Source organism: Pseudoliparis swirei, chromosome 9, assembly GCF_029220125.1.
Source record: "Pseudoliparis swirei isolate HS2019 ecotype Mariana Trench chromosome 9, NWPU_hadal_v1, whole genome shotgun sequence".
Classification (NCBI taxonomy): domain Eukaryota; kingdom Metazoa; phylum Chordata; class Actinopteri; order Perciformes; family Liparidae; genus Pseudoliparis; species Pseudoliparis swirei.
This window is the reverse complement of record NC_079396.1, coordinates 17344158-17363472: the sequence shown is the minus strand read 5'-3', so window position 1 is coordinate 17363472 and position 19315 is coordinate 17344158. Positions and strand designations below refer to the sequence as shown.

The window sequence follows — 19315 nt, the reverse complement described above, 5'->3', positions numbered from 1 at the left end:
TTTCTGTTATTTTTTATGGAGGTCAGGGGTCACTATCAACTACAAACATTTCAATGTCAATGAAATACATCAATACACAACAACGAAGAGTGATTAATAAAACCAGGTTTATTTATCTGACAAAAAATGACAAAAAGCATCAAACTTCCCTTTTTCTCTTTTCTTGCAAAGACCTGAACTCTTTATGTGCTTTGCAAAGTCAAATGACTGTCATCATCTTATTATTATTATTATTTAGCTCTTTTTTTCTCTATTAATAAATTAGTGTATTAAACAATACTATGTATTATCCTTCCATAATGAACATGAAGGAAAACACATTATTGCAAGAACATTGTAATATTGTCCATTGCAAAATAGGCCCATTTATTCAAAATTGTTTAAAAGGAAAATATGCACCATGTAATTCATCAAAATAAAAAAATTTGATTAATGCATATTATCATGTACATTTAAACTGCAGTATTTTACATTTCTTCTGCATAAAAGTACATTATTCTTAGTGATAGATGTTGTTTGTTTAGTAGATGATTGCAATTTTGCCAGTACTGCTACATTTTTCAAAGCAAAGATTCTTGCTGTTCAATTTAAATTATCCCACATTCATAACTTTTAAACCTTGCACTGTACACAAACCGTCTGTATCCCTTTTACTTCCCCTACTGTCACTAAAGTGCAAATAATTCTTGAATAATTGGCATTGGCAAAGATAAAGAAAATGGCCAAAGTTTTGTTCCTATACAGAAAATAACTTCATACTGCACATGCAAACACTTTTCAAACTAATTCAAATTGAATTTCCTATTAACAACAAAACCCATTTCTTGGCTGAACAGGTAATTGCATTTTTTGTAATTTGGCATCGTAAGAGTATTTAAAAACCTAGTGCAACGAAATAATGTTTTAAACTGCCTTCATAATAGTCCAATTGAGTTCCTGATTTTAACATACACTTTATCGAACATGAGATGAAACAATAATGCTGCAGAACCAGTAAAGTCATTGAGGGAACAGTCACACCTGTGACTAAAGAGGAAACACGAAATACTCTCAGAGTATTATCAGCACATGAAACACAAAGTGTAAAAACAGGCAGACTGTGAATTCACACATAATTCACCCACACATACATACAGGATGTGTATTTGCAAAATCACAAATTAAAGAAACATTATAAAATACAACAACAACAAGTTGTGGCATCATAGACAATAGCTGAAGCTATAATAATATTTTGATAAGAACTTGTTTTCCAAGGACCATCAAAAAACGCTCTCAAGCCACTGTTTTGATCAAAGAATATGAAATGACAGATGTTAGGCTCATCTTTGTAAATATCAATATGAAATATCAAAATGATGATTGTCCCAAAAGATTGTTGCAGAGTCAGGAGTCCATAGATTACAAAATCAGTTCTGGCATTAATTTGACAACAAATTCTGATTAAAATAAGTTTATACGCTTTTGCCTATTTTTAGTCTACAGAGGCTTATTTATGTTTGCAAAGCTTCTCATGTCGTAAAAATATTACAGGAATACAAAATAAATGAGCGGCAAGAACTGTGCCGGTTATTCAAATATCAGCGTAATGTCACCCATTGTGACGTGACAATTATGTGACTAAAATCAATGTGACTCAATGCACTGCCACTTATTATAATTCAGAGGGATTGCCTATAAAATCAGTTGTATAAAAGTTCACCAAATGTTTTTAACCCTCCTGATGCCTTCGGGTCAATTTGACCCGATTCAATGTTTAATGTCGGTGTTCTTTCGGTAGTCAACAAACAAACATAAAGTACCTCACACTTAAACTTGGAAAACAATATTAATTCTAATAATTTTCTGGAGGTTTTAATTGCTGGGGTCAAATTGACCCCACGGGTAAAATATGTCAGTAAATATAAAGGTAACAGGAGGGTTAAACATTGAATCGGGTCAAATTGACCCGAAGGCATCAGGAGGGTTAAATATGATGTAATCGCTGTATTATTATCACTTAATGATAAAATAACCATGCAGTCTGACTTGAAACCCACCACACAGGAGTTGTACAGACTTAAAATACAATATCAAATTATTTTTAGTACTCTGTCGTTACACTTGAATTATGTGTAATTTCCTTTATTTTCTATAAAAGTACATACTTCTTAATAGTTTAGCTTTTAGTTACAACAAAATTCCCAACCGTGTCGCTGTATTAAATGTTCAACTTCCAACGACGCCAAAAAGGGTCAGTGGCCAACCCTCGCAGAACGAGGTCCTTACTGAACCTGGAAGACATTGATTTTGCTTGTGTTTTTCAGCGTCTGCCTCCGGTTACAGAACCACACTCGCACAACCTCTCGGTCGTAGTTTAGCTCTCTTGCCATTTCTGTAATCTCTTGACCTGTTGGCAATGCGTTCTTTTCAAAGTAGGAGTTAAGAACTTCTATTGCCTGCGGGGTGAAACTAGTACGCCGCTTGCGTTTTTTGGATGGTTCACCGCCAACAAACTCCATCAGATTCTGCTGGCCTTTCTGGTTCCAGTGCTCAGCCTCAGCCAGCCACTTCTCCAACACCGGCTTCAACTTCTGAGCACTCTTGGGCGTGATGTCCAGCTTTTCAAACCTGCGTTACAAAAGTAAAAAATCTTTTCATGCGGACCAACCTATTGAAAAATATCTCCCTATTTTTACTTTATATAATTATGACTCTGTTGCTTTTCCTATTAAAGTGCCACTACAAGGTCATGAACAATTTGAACAGTTCTTTAAATGTATTCTCATTGAGGTCTGTATTTCTTTCTGCATGGAGTACAGCCAAAGCAATGAAAATGTCCATTTAAAGGAATTGTTTCCAATAAATAAACAATATGAACTATGATTTGCCATACAATGTAATTTTATGTAGAATGTTGCAAAAGCAATGACATTGTTTATTTATATTATTGTAACGTTACATAAAATAAACATGGATTCATTACAAAGTCAAACATATGTCAGTGTGATACATTCACTCCATTAGACATGACTGCACTGACTTAATGAGTAGTTATCTGCATAAGAGCCGTAACTATAATGATGTTCTAATAATATTACAATTGCAATTTCTGTGCATGATAATAAAGTCAATGTATCCTATTAGCAATCAGATGCTCTGTGTGTACACTGTATAAAGAGAAAATAGTGTAGAAAATGTCATATTTTATTTTAACCTTACTGAAGAAAGCTTCTATAGGCAAGGCAACCTGAACTAGGGAAGAACTTACCTGCAAATGGCAGACTGGCTGTAGGCAGGACCCTCCGTTGCAGTGAGAGCCTGCCCTACTTGTGTCTGAGTAAGCCCCAGGGAGAGCCGACGGATCTTGAAAGTCTTGGCAAACTCTCGAATCTCTTCCAGATTAATGCCCTCCTCGCCGCTGACTACCTGGTGGGGTTCTACAGTTGAGGGGAATCTGGTTAAAAATAACTACCTACTTAAAATGGATCTATGTTTGGATATGAGAAGCAGGTGTACATACTGCTGACAAGCTGTCCCACTTTTGCGATGTCTCCAAAGGTGATGGAGGAGAGCGTGGTGGCATGCTTCAGTACCGACGGCTGCGGGGCGATGACAATTGGTGACTGGCTGACAGTTGTTACTGAGGCCTGGGAGGAAACAAATTAATGATATAACCCGCCGTGATACAAATGACAACGTTTACTCATATTTAACCACCTTCAGGAATAGTTCATATTATAATAGTTAGATCTGCCAATTAGTTATTCAGAAATGATTGATCTGTTTTTTGGCTTTTAAGTGTAAAAGCAGAAATGAGTTAGTCCTGACCTCAAAACTAGATTCAGACAGATGTCTGTTGTTTACCTGTGTGATAGGTTTGGTAAGTGTTGGGGGAGCAGCCGCTTTGGGCAGCACTGCAGCAGAAGTTACAACTGCAGATCCATTCCCGACTGTGGCAATAATCTGTCCCTGGCTGTTGACAAGCAGCTGGGGGGTGACCGTCTGGACCTGGAGACCCTGGAGACCCTGGAGACCTTGCAGGCCTTGCAAGCTTTGCAGTCCTTGCAGACCCTGGAATCCCTGCAGACCTTGGAGGCCTTGGAGGCCCTGGAGGCTCTGGAGACCCTGGAGACCCTGGAGGCCCTGGAGGCCCTGGAGGCCCTGGAGGGTGGGTGTCCCAGCCGCTCCAGCCAGAGAGGCTGGGTTCAACAAAAGAGGGAGGGTTCCTATGATCTGAAAATATTGTTTGAAATATGTTTGAGAAACTTTTAGAACATTCAACAACCTGCGATGTACGTCCTATTAGCGGTTCACTTGGAATACAAGTATATATATTAAGATTGAACTCTACACCACAAACTCAGACGAGCTGAAACAATGGTAAGCTTAATTTATGGAAATGAGAAGGCAAATCTGTTTACACAGAAACGGTCTTGTGCTCCACAGACTTGAAATAGCACTGCTGATTGCTGTTAACTTGAGGCCGGGTTTTTATTCCCAGCAATAGAAACACAACCAGAAATCCCTTTGGAGAGGGTGTGATTACCAATATGCATCGAAATGAACGCCTGCATAATATGTCACTGGCACTGAGTTCTCGTCGAAGTCTTTTCTGGCTAATGCTACACTACTATAAGTACCGGTATTATGTTATTTTCTTTGCAAAAGATCCTCATCTTTCCTTTAGCCGGAAGTAAAAGTAGAGAGAGACCATAAGTCAAATCCAAACTAACACAAATAAACTGAGAAGCATGATTTTGTGGCACCCACCTGTCCTTGAGCATTTGTGATGATCTGGCTGGTGATGCCAGCCATGTTGGAGATGGCATTAGTGATGATAGGAGTGGAGGTGAGGGAACTGAGGAACTGGGGCTGAGTTCCCAAAGAGGCAGCATTGATCTGAGCAGTAAAAACACAACATGTGTAAGGAATGTAATTGCATGACTGACATTATATAATAAACAGTTAAGAAAGTATATCTCATTGCTCTGCATTCTTACAATGGCAGGATTGATAGAGAGTCCTGCAGACTGGAGCGCTGCTAACGATATGTTGGACTGAGAGACAGTATTGGCCGCCTGGGCCGCCGCCGACATCACCTGCACGGCAGCTGAAGGCTGGAACATCGTCTGAGCGCTCGTCTGCAGTTGGGGCTGAACAGAGTTCAGCACCGTCGCAGCTGAGTACAAATTCAAGAGTTTGCAACCCTATTATTGTTGTGTAGTCAGGCAATTCAACATGAGATTCAAGATATTGCTGCACCACGATGAGATACGGTCCTGCTGATTATTTGACTGTTGCAGAGACATAGTAGAGGCAATTATGAACATTAAGTAAATTGCTTTATTTCATGTATAGAATCAGTGTTGTGGTGTCATATACAATTGAATTAACATTCATAACTATCAATCAATTCATCTATTTATATATTTGGGAGGTTTTCGTTCTCCTTAACGTGCAATCCACCTAGTAGTTGTTGAAATATGTCAGTGTGGACCAAAGTGTTTCTATGGCAGTCAACTGTGATCGAGCAACAACAACAAAAGTGGACAACATCTAAGTGTGAGAGGCTAAATGGGGAGCACACATCCACAGATAGTTGGTGTTTTACCTTGGACGCCAGCAAAGGGCAGTTTGAGAAGGTTTCCAGCTGTGTTAGCTGCTGTGAGGCCGGGGTGAGAAGCTACGTTGGTGGTAGGTAAGGTGAGAAAAGCCAGACCCCCCTGGCCTCCGATGGAGCCCGCCATACTGAGGGGGATGAGCAAGGGCTGCCCCAGAGATCCTGTCTGGGCCATCATACTGGTCAACAGAGTGGCCAAACTTTCTTGGGTCAGCACCTAATGAAGTATAATAAAACATTTGCCTGGGATGAACAGAGTAATCTGGTTTCAGGTTATATATTTTTTACCTTTTTTTTTTATCTGTGCACTTGTACTGGCATTCTGGTAATTCTACAGGGGACATTTTACTGAACTCAACAGTGATACATTCTCATTGAATTTGGACTAAAATACTCCCATCTTTCCACTATTGAGGTTCTTATTTTACATTAGATTACATTACATTTAGATGACGCTTTTATCCAAAGCGATTTACAATCCAGTTACAATGATATACCTACAGGGAGCAATTCAGGGTTAAGTGTCTTGCTCAAGGATACATCGACTAGGGCGGGGATTGAACCTCTAACCCCCTGATTGAAAGACAGACCTGCTACCCACTGACCCACATGTTCCATTTGCTACAAAAGTTTCTTCGGTCTGCGGCTGTGTGTATTCAGGTGTTTGGGATCAGATTTGTTCTACTTTTCACATTTATGATGCACTAGAGACAATTGCCTCAGCCCCAGAGTAAACCACCTACTTTGCGGGACAATACTGACATTAAGCTCCCCACGATTATTGGACAAGAAATAATATGTGAACAGGGTGAAAAGCAAATAGGTTCCATTTTAAATTGTATAGGTATTTCATTTGAGGGAATCTACATGTTACGGCTGAGTGGGAGAGAACTGAATGAAAAGATGTGGTACGATATGTGGAAAATAAACCAAACCACTACATAATCACAGAGATGGAGAAAAAGTCAATTAAAACTATAAAATGAATATTTATCAACTATGATGGAGGCTCTTTGATCACACGGAACCAAACACTTTTATTTTGGTGTTACAAGAAAATCTAACCTATCTGGGATAGGAAAAGTTCTGTTCTGTGTGAGGATGTGGGTTAGGATATCCCCTGATCGTGTCTTGGTTTATTCCTGGGACACATGGAAGGAACTGTGCATGCAGGAAAACATATTTGGTGTTCCTCACTGCCTCACTGAGAACTGGCTCAAGACTGATGCTTAGGTCACGAACAATGGTTGACCAATAAAGATGATATCCTAGCGATGAAGAACCTTACAGGTCAGACTGTAAGTTAGAAATTAAGTTGAAGTATTTTCAAAAGTCTGGGAAAAACTGTTAATGTACGAGTCAAAACATAAATAGTAATGTTGTAAAAATGGAACTAAATCTTGGTCCTTCCTAAAAGCTCTGATTTCTTTTCCTCAATATTTGACATGTGAAGAACTTTCCCGCACTTTCAAAGCTGATGCAACCCGACTTCTCGCGACTACTCCCTGGTTTTAGGGAAAGTAGAAAATAAAGAGACAACACAACTATTGTGTACATCATTCTTTCTCTGAAGACCTCAAATAAATACTGAAAACGTAATCAGTGTGCACATTCAATACCTGTGAACAGCCTTGTACAGTGAATGGCATGGCGGCCTGGGGCTGCGACAGGGACAAACTGACGGGAACAGCAGGAGTCAGCGTTTGGACAGCAGGGGCCGGAACCTCGACAGACAGCACCTGCTGCTCACTCAGCGCTGCAGGAGCACAGCCAGGGTTAGTGCTTACTGACATTTGAAGTGGTTTTCACAGCTGTTATTATAAATTCGGAACAACTGTGTCATGTATGTATAAATAATAAGTCATCTGCGATCAATCATTTTCCACTATGAGTGTGATTTACCTACTTCCCCAGTGCTCTGGGGCAAAGTGGGACCGTCCTGTATGCTGCCAGCCTCGGTTTGCCCTCCAGGCCGAGCCACTCCCTCCTCAGCTTTGACTTCACTCTTCCCATCGGGCACTGATGATGGCAGAGATGCATCGACCTCTACCTCTAGCACACGAATAGTCTCATGGCTGGACATCACAATGACCTGCGCAGCAATTAGGAGTCAAATATGAGATGACTCTTGTGCAAAATTGCTCTATTTTAAATATTTGGTTTAGGGTTCTACTAGAATTATAGTGTGGATATATTTGTTATAATTGTGTGGGTAGTTTGTGAAACACCAAAAAAGTAGTTTGTGAAGCAAAACCTGTTTTCAGTATGGTAAAAGTCTCACACAATGAAGCACCTGAAGGGCAACAACAATCTAAACAATAACTTAATTGTATTTCTCTACTTCAATTCACATGTGGGAAATCTGATTTGGATTTAACTGATGATTCATGCTATGCAATCATGAAAGACCTAGAGGAGAGGCAGCAAGACAACCTGGGCTGGAGGACAAGGTGCAGAGACACAATGCAGGAAGAGAGAGGAGGATGCATACCTGGGAGTCTTTTCAGGGAATTTCAAAGTGCAGGATTTAAATGGCTGAAAAAAGACTTCGGCAGTCAGACAGTGAATGGCTACGGAGAACAGAGAAGCCGAGCACATGTTAGGACACAATGAGCCAAAACAAACATAACACACACACACACACACAGAAAGACAAATGAAAAGAGCACGAGTACACAAAAAGCAATGATAAGAGCATGCAGCTCAAACAACGCTTTCTTCGAGTTCCCCTCACCAGGGAAGCATTGCTATTGTTTGCTGACTACGTCTACACAGAATATTACGAGAAAGAGAAAACCCACAAGAAATGATGAAGTATGGCAGTTTAAAGACCAGTAACCCTTACAGGCATAGAGCAGCAGGCATTATGAGGCAATAAAACACGAAAGTGTATTTCAATGAACTCCTTTATGATATGGTATGTTGGCACATGGAGGGTGACGGGAGCAAACAGCAGCAAAGAAGACAAAGTAGCTCAGAGTGGTTACAGCGGGAAGAGAAGGCTGCTCATCGTGTCTGAACAGACAGGTGAGTGTTACCTGCTCATTGACTGTAAGTGGGGCATCTTTGGCAGGAGGATCCTGGGAGTTCATGGCTGCACCACCACAATCACTGTTTTCCTGACATCCTGGGGAAACAAACAGTCATTAAACAAAAAGTTTAGAATTGTATTTAGAGTCCGACTACTAAGAGCACTTGATCCGTCAATTTGATAATTAATGAATATCTCAACATTTTCGTCAATTAAATTACAGCAAAGTTGAAGTTCTTTTTTCCCCCCAGACAAGGTTTCTACTAACATCCTCCAAAACCATCGACCACTAATAGAACGGTGTTTGTCAAGACAGTCATTCTGACCTGCTACTTTCACCTGAAGAACATTGAAAAGATATGCCCACTGTTATCTTCTCAGTCATTTGAAATGGTTACCTATGCTATTGTATCCTCCCGCTAAGATTATTCTAATGTTCTTGATTCCTACCTAAGCCAAGATGCTGATACCCGGTTACATTATTCCTTCCAGACTGCAGCTAGACGACTCACTAAGACCTCATATTGCTCTCATATCGCCTCTGATGTGACTTTCATGTGCTTGCGATTAAATTTATGATTCAATTCAACTTCAAGTTCAGGACCTTTATTTGTCCCCGAGGGGTATTGTTTCTGCTGCAGTGGCAATAACCATTAAACAAAAAGAACAATGCAGTGCAAGACACACAAGATTGGAAAAAAAACAAATTTTCGAACAGACACATATACCCAACCACACATATTAAAAACACATATAAATACAAGAGTAAAAGGTAAACACATGAAGTTACAATATTAGGGAAAGAGAATGAAAGGCTTGCTTGGAGACGTGCTCATGCTAAAGTTACTTTACTTTGGTTGAGCAGTATAAAAGAGACATTATGGTTGTTTGAGGTGGTACTCAGAGGGCAGGAGCTTACACTCCAAGAGGGTACCGTCAAACATAATTAATTCTGCCTTCTTTGGCAACTTGTTGTACAGTTCAGATCGATCGTTCTGCTGACATTGAGCTGCTGGGACACTCCTTAAGGTCCTACACCTCATCTACAAGGCGTTGACTGGTCTTGCTCCAGAGTACCTGAGGGATAATGCAATCTGCTCAGGTCCCATAAACAAGGCCTTCTAGTTGTACCTTGTTCTGGACTGACAGCACAAGGGGACGGTGCGTTTGTGGTCCTGGGTCTCTGAGCAGACTCTATTGAGTGATTAAAGTCATAGCTGAAGAGGTATCTATGTGCTTTTATGTTTGAGTCATGAGCCCTGTTTAGAGCTGTGGTGCTTCTATTGTTTTGTGGTTATTGTGCTATTTTCTCCTGTTAAAATGGGTGTCATAGTCATATGTTGTTCTTTTAATCATGCATCTGTTTGTTAGACACTTTGTAAACCCATTTAAGTCACTAAATCCACTCCTTCAAATGTTTTGCAGCCATTTAGAAAATACATATTAAATTTCTTTAGAGTGTCCCCTTCTAGCCCAAATGACCCGCAAATGAGTGGTCATTTCTGGCTCAAACAAACCCACATGCAGAGGACATATTTGTATTCCTGGCTATTTCTGTCATTGCAGGACCAGACTATTTGGAGGGGCCGGAAAACAGGCCAGGTTGTGTTGCTCTTCTTCAGCTGCAGAAAACATGATGAACGACGTTGATCGTGAAGTGGTTACACTTTCATCGCAGATCAGGGGGAAAAAAGATTCAAGATGGTGCATATCCTGCTGCAATGCCCTGTTAGGAATGAGGATCTGTCAAAACTTCCGCGGGTGTTGATGAGCTCCCCACCCCCATCCTGGCCAATAAAAGTCTCGCAGCGTCGGCCACTTTTGAAGACGAGCACTAACCACTACGTACAGGCGACAGAAATCATCTCTACCCGTGCCTAGAGACCGAATATTATGTATTTCCCTCTCTTTATCATAAATATATAAATTATGCTAATTACGAACATTGCATATTAACCCAAACTCATTTCCTCACGCCATTTCGCTGCTCCGCGCGAGGCGCAGGCTCGAATAGACTCCGGTTATTGTATTCAACTTACCGCGTAAATGCAGCTTGTTTTCTGTAATCCCCCGCTTTTATAAAGGTCCTTGTCACAGTTTGTTTCAGTCACACATAATTAAAAATGCATCTCAGCTCCCAGACAGGCGCTGTGACTTCACACAAAAGAGGTATTTGCATTGATAAGGAGGGTTGCAATGTTAGGATCTCCTCTCTCTTAATATTTAATGACGATGGCCTTTCTGCAACAGCTCAGATCATCAAAATCCTTGAGGTGTCTCACAAAATCCTTTTTGAGGTGTAAAGTCGGACTAAATTGCAACACAATTGGCCTTTAGCACTACGTCATGAACATAATTTATGCACGGAAAATATCTTGCATTGAAAAATGTCTGCCTCGACTTGCGAGCTGCCATCGTTCTCTTAAAGGGGAAGTACCGAAAATACGAGCCGACGAGAAAGAAGCTTTGGAACAGAGAAATAATAGATAATGCTGCTATACACGAAGAGTTGCCTACAACTGCTCTTTGTTTAATTTAAAATATTATTAACCATAACACTTCAAATATGCAGCTATATGTTGGTATAATATGTTTATTATCGCAATTTAATATTAGTATGAATGGGTAAATGTCATATAATTTAAATGTAACTGCAAATGTAAAAAAGTCTTTAAAACGTACTCCATTTATTAATGACTACAAATGTGTAAAGTGGAATTAACAATGGACCCATGCAATATCAGCTCCACACCGAAGGAAAATCACAGATGTATTTTTTTATTTGGACAAAAGACTTCATGAAATTCTTAGAATGAAAAAATAGAAATTAATGTGAAAGAAGAGGTCAAGTAGTCACAGGCGTATACAATGGTCCTCCTCTAAATATAAAAATAAAAACAAAAAAAGACAACAAAAAAGACAAACAACAATAAGCACACAGAATAAGCAGAAATACAAACAATCAGTGGACAACAGCTCAATACAATATACAATAAATAAATAAAAATACACGTAGAGGGACAGAACCATTGTTAATGTTTTTGTAACATATACTTTTCCAACTAGGACAAGTCAAACTGTCTGCTATGACACCGGCCTGCCTGCCTATCTATATATCTATCTTGTGAATGGGTTAATACTAATATTGAAACTATCCATCTGTTCATCTGTCAATAACTTTGTGTATTTTTAAATACCAGCCTGTATTCTTCGAACTGAAAAGCTAAATCCGATTATGTTGTCCTTTTAAGAAGCTAACATTCACTCTAGAACAGTGGTTCTCAACCTTATTGGAACTACTGAACGCTGCAAGCTTCATCAGTGCATCAGCCGAACCCTTCGTCATTGGACAAATTAAATATGATTTCTTCAAAACATAGCCAGCTATATATTTTATTAGTACACAAATAAGTGCACAAAATCACTATGTTCAACGAACAAAACCAACAAAACGCGAATGTCACACAAAAACATAACTTAGTGAATATTAACTGAAAATCAATGTGACTTCTGTTGTTGCCTTTCAGATACAAGTTCAGAAATGCGACCGACAAAACGGCCCCACATTTCTCTTGTGTACAGAGCTGTACTGTGTGTGTCTTGACCCCTGCCGAACCCCTGAGAGTGACTCACCGAACCCCTGGGGTTCGATCGAACCCAGGTTAAGAACCACTGCTCTAGAACATACATATATAACATCGAACATACCGAAATATATATTCTAACTGTAGGGGGCGCGCGCAGTTAAAACACCGAGTGCGTCGAACCACAGAGAGAGAACGACTGACGTCACCACTTCCACAACAACAAGAAGCTGAAAAACAAGGAAGTGAATGATCGTGAAGCCGTAACCTGTTATAAGGCCGAGACAAGATACGCAGAGCTCCTTTTAATCTGAAATTCCTCAGTCTCCGCATCAGTCAAGAACAATGAACAACAAAGGTATTTCTCCAGACCTCGTTTGGGTATTTAGTCAGTTGTCCGTTTTCCGGCGCTGACGGTTTAACTCGAGATGAAGAGCTGGTTGTGGCCATCTAAAGCGGACTTCACATTTAGCTATGACAATAAACTGACGTTTTCTGGCTAACTGTTTATCGCACGCGTTTATCGCGGGTATATATTTTATTATAACATACTAAAGGTGTAAATAATGACAGCTTAAATATAATGTCACCTTATATCAGCATAGCGTTAGCGTCCCGGTTACATATTTCTCGTTAGCCATCATCACTCACAACAGGCAGAATTTACAGGCTTTTACTGTTTTAGTTTTCATCCGTGGGAATGTAAATCTGTATCCATCATTTCATTCCACGTTGCACATGCATTATGTGTAGAAGTATCCCGTATTTATGTGTGTATACTGCAGCGTGTTGTGTCCCTCTGCTCGACTGTATGCTCGTTATATGAACATACTCGGATCCTTTGTTGCTACCAAGGATTGAAGCGCCGAGGCCGACAAATAACGATTATTTTTATGATCGATTAATTACCAATTATTTGCTCAAATAATGACCCTGTCTGTTTACGGCAAATAGCACACGATGTTTCTCGTTAATTATCAGACCCGGACAGTAATGTATAGAAAAGCGGGAAATATTCACTTTGGGGAAAGTGGGACCAGAGAATAAAAAAATGTTGGTTGAATTTTTTAATTATTATTAATGAATCATCAAAATATATTTCCTGTCAAATAATTGACAAAGCATTTCAACTCCATGTAGATGTGTCATATACTGTTGTCTAGATGCAATTATGCTTTTATTTCTGACGTTTTGTCAGTTTTTTAACCCAGGTCCTGTAATTGAAACAATATCTTCCAACTGTTTTTTAAACGTAGTTAGCAGTTTGGGATTTGTATATATTTATATATATATTATATATATTAATGTGTAAAATAAATCTTGGAGCTTTCACCATTATTTGGCAATGAAATTAGGACTAGCTTTTACCCCTCAACAAGCAAGGCTGTATGTGCAAAATTCCTCTGCAATCCATATTGTAATACTTCGCTGTTTTCTATTACTGCTGGAAATATGTCATTCTTTGCTTTAGCCGTACAATAACATTTTATTTTGTTACTGAGAAACATTTGACCTCTAAAATGAATCTTAGACTTTCTGTGTCCATCACTGTGGGGACTAATTGACAACCATTTTCTTCATGTAAAATGTTGTTTTACAGGTTCATATCCTCAGCAGGCTGTGTACCCTCAGCAGAGCTCTGCACCTGTATACCCTCCTGCTATGCAAATGTCTCCTCAGGCACCTCCTTACACAGACACACCACCTGCATATTCTGAGGTAACTATTACATGCATGTACCCTATGATAACACATTACTCTATGTGAACAGTTCTATTCAGTTATTTTGTTCACATGTGTCTGCAGATATACCAGCCCAGATATATGCTCCCACATCAGGTGCCCAGTCAGGTGGCACATATGTCCTCTCACTACCCTGGTGCCCAGATGTTTATGCCCATGCAGCCACATATGCAGGTTGGGCAAATGGGCCATAATGTCCCCATGGCTTACTACCCAATGGGAGCCATGTATCCCCCTGGTTCAACAGTGATGATAGATGGTGGCTTTGATGCTGGTGCACGCTTCACAACGAGCAGCGGTGTTTCCATTCCAGTGAGTATCCACCGAGTCTAATTATTCAGGATTATTGCAATTAGGCTGCTATTGCAGACTACTACAACAGCTCACACTGATCAGCTTTCGACCAATGCCTGTGCTTGTTTCTCTCCTTCTCTAGCCCCCACCTCCTGGACATCCCCCCAATGCAGCTCAGCTGGCTGCCATGCAGGGTGCCAATGTTGTAATGGCACAGCGCAAGAATAACTTCTTCCTGGGTGGATCCAGTGGAGGTTATACCATCTGGTAACGGCAACTCCTCAACTCCTCCTTCATGCCTAAACCGTGTCCCCGCCCCAAATGATGCCCCAGCTCTTTCCCCATCCCATACGCCTCCCTCTTCAGGCTGCTTGGCCATGCCACAATACTGATATCACCTAATGGAATGTAATATTTTAGCGCCCTTGTAAAAGGTACAGTACTCCACTTCTGACCTAGAGATCAAATGTTGAATGCCACTGCCTGGAGAGGACAAATGCTAATTTTTAATGTTGTAGAATTCATTCCATAATTCTTGAATGGGTCTAACCTCTTTTGGTCATTCCAGATTGGACCTCTTTCAGGCATCTGTATTTGTTCAAGAGACCTGGTCTCCTTTTGATCGAATGGATCACAAAATACATTGAGATGTTCTTGTTTACCTGTAAAAGCAACGTAAATTAAATATTGAAATATCAGACCCGCGTAATATAGTCTAGCTGCTTTATGGTGAAAGTGAAATGCAGTTACAAAGTTGCAGTTGAAGCGCAAAATAAAATCCATTTGTCTTTTTTTGAAAACTTTTAGTGTAGTTAAATTAATAGATGTGTAATAGTTTCATGTAAATACAAGTATGATGATCATGAGAAATTACATCTCAACTATACAAAAAAAGAAGAAGCATCTTGGAAGCTTTTAGCTAGAATTGTCTCGTCCTTTGCACAGTATCCAAATTATCACAGCAAATGTGTTGTACAGTCTAACTGACAGATTGTTACATTTAAATCACTTGTAAATCAAATAAATGAAACTGAAGCAAATAATTTAAGAAAAGATTTCATGCAATATCCAAAGTGGTTTACTGTACCTTGTTGGGCAATTTGTAGATGAACATAGTGAAGTGCCAAAGAGCACTGGGTATAGCCCTAATTTAAAGCAAATTAACTTCAGTAAACTTAAAGGAAAGAACTTTAAAGTAAATCCAAATAGTAAGTTTAATGGGAAGGGGTGGTTGGTGTAACATTGTTTGAATTGTTTGTGTTCTGTTTCTATTTTGAAGTCGGATACCCAGAGTTTATACACTAAATGTTTTATTGTACAGACTTTAAGAACTACCCTCCACTGTTTTCTCTGTCTTTTTACACAGTATAATTTAGAGTCATTCTTCCAATTTTTTTCAAGTATTTATTCACCGTAGAAAATTATCACCTTTTGTGATGGTATTAGTTTATTGTCGTTTTAAAAAGTTGAGGAGACTTTAATAAATATTCCAGTGTTTCTTTTTTCTTTTCTTCATTACTTTCCACATTTACACGACTAGTTAGGCTAATCATTTCTTTTGTATAACAGATGAGCTGGTTGTACCAAACATCTGGTCTACAAGGCACTTCTGTTTGGTGATTACTTGAAATTTAAAAATTCACAATTTAAAGGTAGACATATCTTCTTTGAATAAGCAGGTATGAGATGGTTTGAACCAAGACCTTCAGCTGGACATGATGGCAATTGTTAGTTAATGTGTTAATGTCACTATGTGGATTAATTACATCTTTAAATGGATGCATCCTTTTGCATTTTTGTTGTGTAAACATGTGATTACTTGTTTATCAGCAATGCACTGAAAAGCTACTCTTAGTGGTTACAGAATAGGGGCTACTCTTCTATTTTTTTCTTTTTTTAAAAATAAATCAGTTTTCATGACAAAAAAAAAAAGTTATTGACCCTTTTAGAAAATCCATCAAGTCTAGTCCATTTGAGAGTAAAATGTGTTGTGTTGTTTGCTAGCCTTAAAGTGAGCGCATACTTGCTATGAGGCTATTTCACTGTCTGCATAATTGTTCATTTCCAACACATTTGTGCTGCTAAGTAAACGTTAGAATCTTTGCATAATACATTATCTTGCAATCTTAAATATGGTATTTGAAGCTAGCTAAATTAGTATGGATACAATAAACGTATATTTGTCAATGTTCTTCGTCTCGTAGCGTCGACGTGTCACTGGGTATCCGACACATCTTATCAAGTTTTAACAGCTGTGGCCACCAGAAAACAAATGCTGTTGCTGTCGGCCAACATTTAGTTATTTCTGTGGAGTTCGGGGAGAGCAGCTGTCTGGAAACGTGCTTCGTTCATCGGATGAACTCCTCTCAGCAGCTCATAAACAGCTACTATAGCAGACATGGCCGACGTGCATTTATTCTCACTCACGCTGTCGTTTCATACAGCTCCGCTAGAGAAGAGGCCACAGCTATCAAAACTTTAAAAACAAATATATGATTCGAAGATTTTTTTTGTTTGTTTTTTTGCTCCATCTGTTTGTAAAGCAGCATACTGGTGGCTTTGTCCCAGCAATATGAAGTACTGTAAACTACAGCTGACCAGTAGATGCTATGCCAACCACAGCCAGCAAATGGATTACTCTGTTGAAGGATTATGGACATTTATAGTTCAGGGATACTTTGTAAAAAAGATGCATGTACTAAAGTGTTGTGACAGACTTTGGTACACATTCTATCTTTTAAGATTACTAAAGGAGATGAGTGTCAAAAAGATGGAATACTTTGGAAAAAGGTCTTAGGTGCACTTAACTTTTTTTATACTAAACTTAAAGTTTAGAATAAAGGTTATTTTGGAAATTTGAAATGCTGCATGTTTGTTTAATTTTCTATACATATACATTGTATTAGAACAGGCCAGGTTTTTAGTTCAAGATTGTGACCTGAGATAACACCTGGGAATTTTTGGTTATTGCTTTGTTGTGTTTATAGCGTAAATGTTGCCTTTCCCTGGCCAGATTGCATCACAGGTACTTGATTGTTTGAGTGGATGCTACTTGCTTGGCCTTAATACCAATATCATTTGTCATAAATAATCTCCCACCTTAGTTTAGTATACATACTGTACGAAAGAGTCAATAACTCAAATATTGTCACTTTGATATAAAAGGAATTGAGTCAAATATGGATCTGTATTTTTGTTAAATATCACCTGAGCATTACAGCCAGTTTAGTGCGTCTGGCATTTCAATCCAACAGTCCACCGTGAACCCACTTTTACTGAAGCCTAATACCTTCAGTCCTCGTTGATAGTGTCCGGTTTGGATTAAGATCCATTGTAATCATTTGATAGTGAAAAATGACGTCCAGTATTGTGTTAGCTAATCTACTCAGCAATGTCCACCTGCTTCTCAAAAGTATTTTTTGTCTGCTGGACTTTTGGATGAGATTTCATTACTTGACCATTGGAGCTAGATTTATGGAACAAACGGTGTAAAACATTTGAGTTGTCAGGTTGTGGGTTTATGACTTTGAAACACATTAAATATCACTGCAAGCTGTCACACCGCTATGGCATCAGTCCAAGAACACGTTTTATTGCCTTCCACATTTATCTCAAATGGAGAAGTACTCAGTAACCGTGTCTCTCAAATAATAATACAAAGGACATCGTTTATAAACTAGCATAAAAAATAATTGCAGTTTACAAGCAAAGCAATATAAAAGTAACTCTCCCCCAATAGCTTCAGTTTGTTGGGGTAACAAACCATCTGAAACATTTTGCAGCTCGTAGAGGGAACAGTTTAAACACGGCTGATAAATAGTGTCGCATATTGTGGTTGTGTTTACTGATCATGTAACTGACGTACTAAAATCCCACCACCTGTTTTATGCATAGCTCTGCTAACCTACACACACACACACACACACACCTGTTGTCTCATCACCTGCTCCTCATCCATCGATATTCACTCTGTAACAATCTTATCGTTGGTATTGTTTGTGCTGCTTTTTGCAACACACGTCCTAAACATGTTTCGTTTTTCTCCTCCGCCTGCCGTGTGCAGAAAGTCACGGCCTTCCCTCAAGAACACAGATGCATAGAATAAACGGTCCCATTTCTTAGTCTTCCACAGACCCGTGTCTTGACCAGGTTCATATGAAGTATTCCTTCTTTTCGCTCATGGCCTGGTTATTCTGCTCGTCATCGGGGTCCTCCCCCGGAGCCGGCTCGCCTGTTGTCCTGTAGTCTCCTTTGTTGTGGCAGAGGTATCGGTAAAGCAGGAAGCCCAGAGCAGCCACCGTCAGCAGGATGAGGACAATAACCACTGGACAAATGAGGCAAACATATTATTTTAAGGCCATTCTAAAACGAGCAGAGTTGAGAAAAGGTTGAGATTCAAGTGCGACTGGTTACCTGTTACCACTGTGTCTGTACTGGTGGAGGCTGCTGTCGTTACCACTGCAGAGGGGAAATAAAACAAGCAGATCGGTTGTTTTTTGTTTTTAAACCCCCCGCGACGGATAACAGATGATGTATAAGAGTTAATTTGATTGTTTTATTTTGCAGGAGGGAAAGTAGAGCGTTTCCAGGAGGAGACTTGTCTGTGTACAATAGATAGAAAACGTGTAAGGGTTACCCTGAATCATGGTGGTGTCTGCTTGTGTGGGAAGGGATGTTAAAAGCCCCATATCTGATGCTGGACAAAACACAAGCATGACATGAGTTGATAAAACAGCACAAAGGCTAAAGATCATGGTATTAAGATTCTGGTTGGCTGCAACTTGGAGATTTAAAGCCAAAATAAAAAAAATGTTACTCACCTTTTGTTGCATTTGTGTTTATATATGTAGAGATTGTTGTCGAAGGAGCCACATCTGAATCTGGACAATTAAAGAAAATGTTAAAAATGTCACAGGCATTCAGCGCACAGTCGGCTAGTCGAGCGTTATGTAACCGCACACGCCGAGGAGCAGATATGAAGTGTGGCGACACGGTAATCTGTTATTAAGGACTGGCACTGAAACAAACCTGTCTATTCCCTTTGCTGCAACAGCCCAATTA

At 39.5% G+C, this 19315-nt stretch overlaps 2 protein-coding genes across 4 annotated transcripts; one reads left to right on the top strand and one right to left on the bottom strand.

The window, feature by feature from the left end:
- Window positions 1–88: 88 nt before the first annotated feature.
- pou6f1 (POU class 6 homeobox 1) lies at window positions 89–10936 on the bottom strand. 3 transcript variants are annotated; one of them, XM_056424025.1, is made up of 11 exons: window positions 10673–10936; window positions 8641–8729; window positions 7505–7694; window positions 7222–7358; window positions 5594–5819; window positions 4983–5161; window positions 4753–4881; window positions 3847–4215; window positions 3503–3629; window positions 3251–3419; window positions 89–2610 (listed from the first exon to the last, which is right to left on the bottom strand). In XM_056424025.1, exons 2-11 carry the CDS (start codon window positions 8692–8694, stop codon window positions 2265–2267), a joined length of 1926 nt encoding a protein of 641 aa, XP_056280000.1. In that variant the 5' UTR covers window positions 8695–8729; window positions 10673–10936; the 3' UTR covers window positions 89–2264. The 3 variants fall into 3 exon arrangements, with proteins under 3 accessions (XP_056280000.1, XP_056280001.1, XP_056280002.1); XM_056424026.1 differs by lacking the exon at window positions 10673–10936 and adding an exon at window positions 8094–8172 and having other exon boundaries at window positions 8641–8726; XM_056424027.1 differs by lacking the exon at window positions 10673–10936 and adding an exon at window positions 8094–8137 and having other exon boundaries at window positions 8641–8672.
- A 1521-nt stretch (window positions 10937–12457) lies between these two features.
- Window positions 12458–17432, top strand: dazap2 (DAZ associated protein 2). Its single transcript, XM_056423385.1, has 4 exons — window positions 12458–12575; window positions 13818–13936; window positions 14024–14272; window positions 14397–17432. The coding sequence occupies exons 1-4, from the start codon at window positions 12563–12565 to the stop codon at window positions 14523–14525; spliced, it is 510 nt and encodes a 169-aa protein (XP_056279360.1). The 5' UTR covers window positions 12458–12562; the 3' UTR covers window positions 14526–17432.
- Window positions 17433–19315: the final 1883 nt, after the last annotated feature.

Coding starts and splice junctions, on each gene's coding strand:
- pou6f1 (XM_056424025.1), bottom strand. CDS start 8,694: ATGAACTCCCAGGATCCTCCTGCCAAAGATGCCCCACTTACAGTCAAT. Junction 7,359..7,504: donor CCAGAGCACTGGGGAAGTAG/GTAAATCACACT, acceptor GTGCTCCTGCAG/CGCTGAGTGAGCAGCAGGTG. Junction 5,820..7,221: donor CTGTACAAGGCTGTTCACAG/GTATTGAATGTG, acceptor ATACTTCATTAG/GTGCTGACCCAAGAAAGTTT.
- dazap2 (XM_056423385.1), top strand. Junction 13,937..14,023: donor CACCACCTGCATATTCTGAG/GTAACTATTACA, acceptor ATGTGTCTGCAG/ATATACCAGCCCAGATATAT. Junction 14,273..14,396: donor GCAGCGGTGTTTCCATTCCA/GTGAGTATCCAC, acceptor CTCCTTCTCTAG/CCCCCACCTCCTGGACATCC.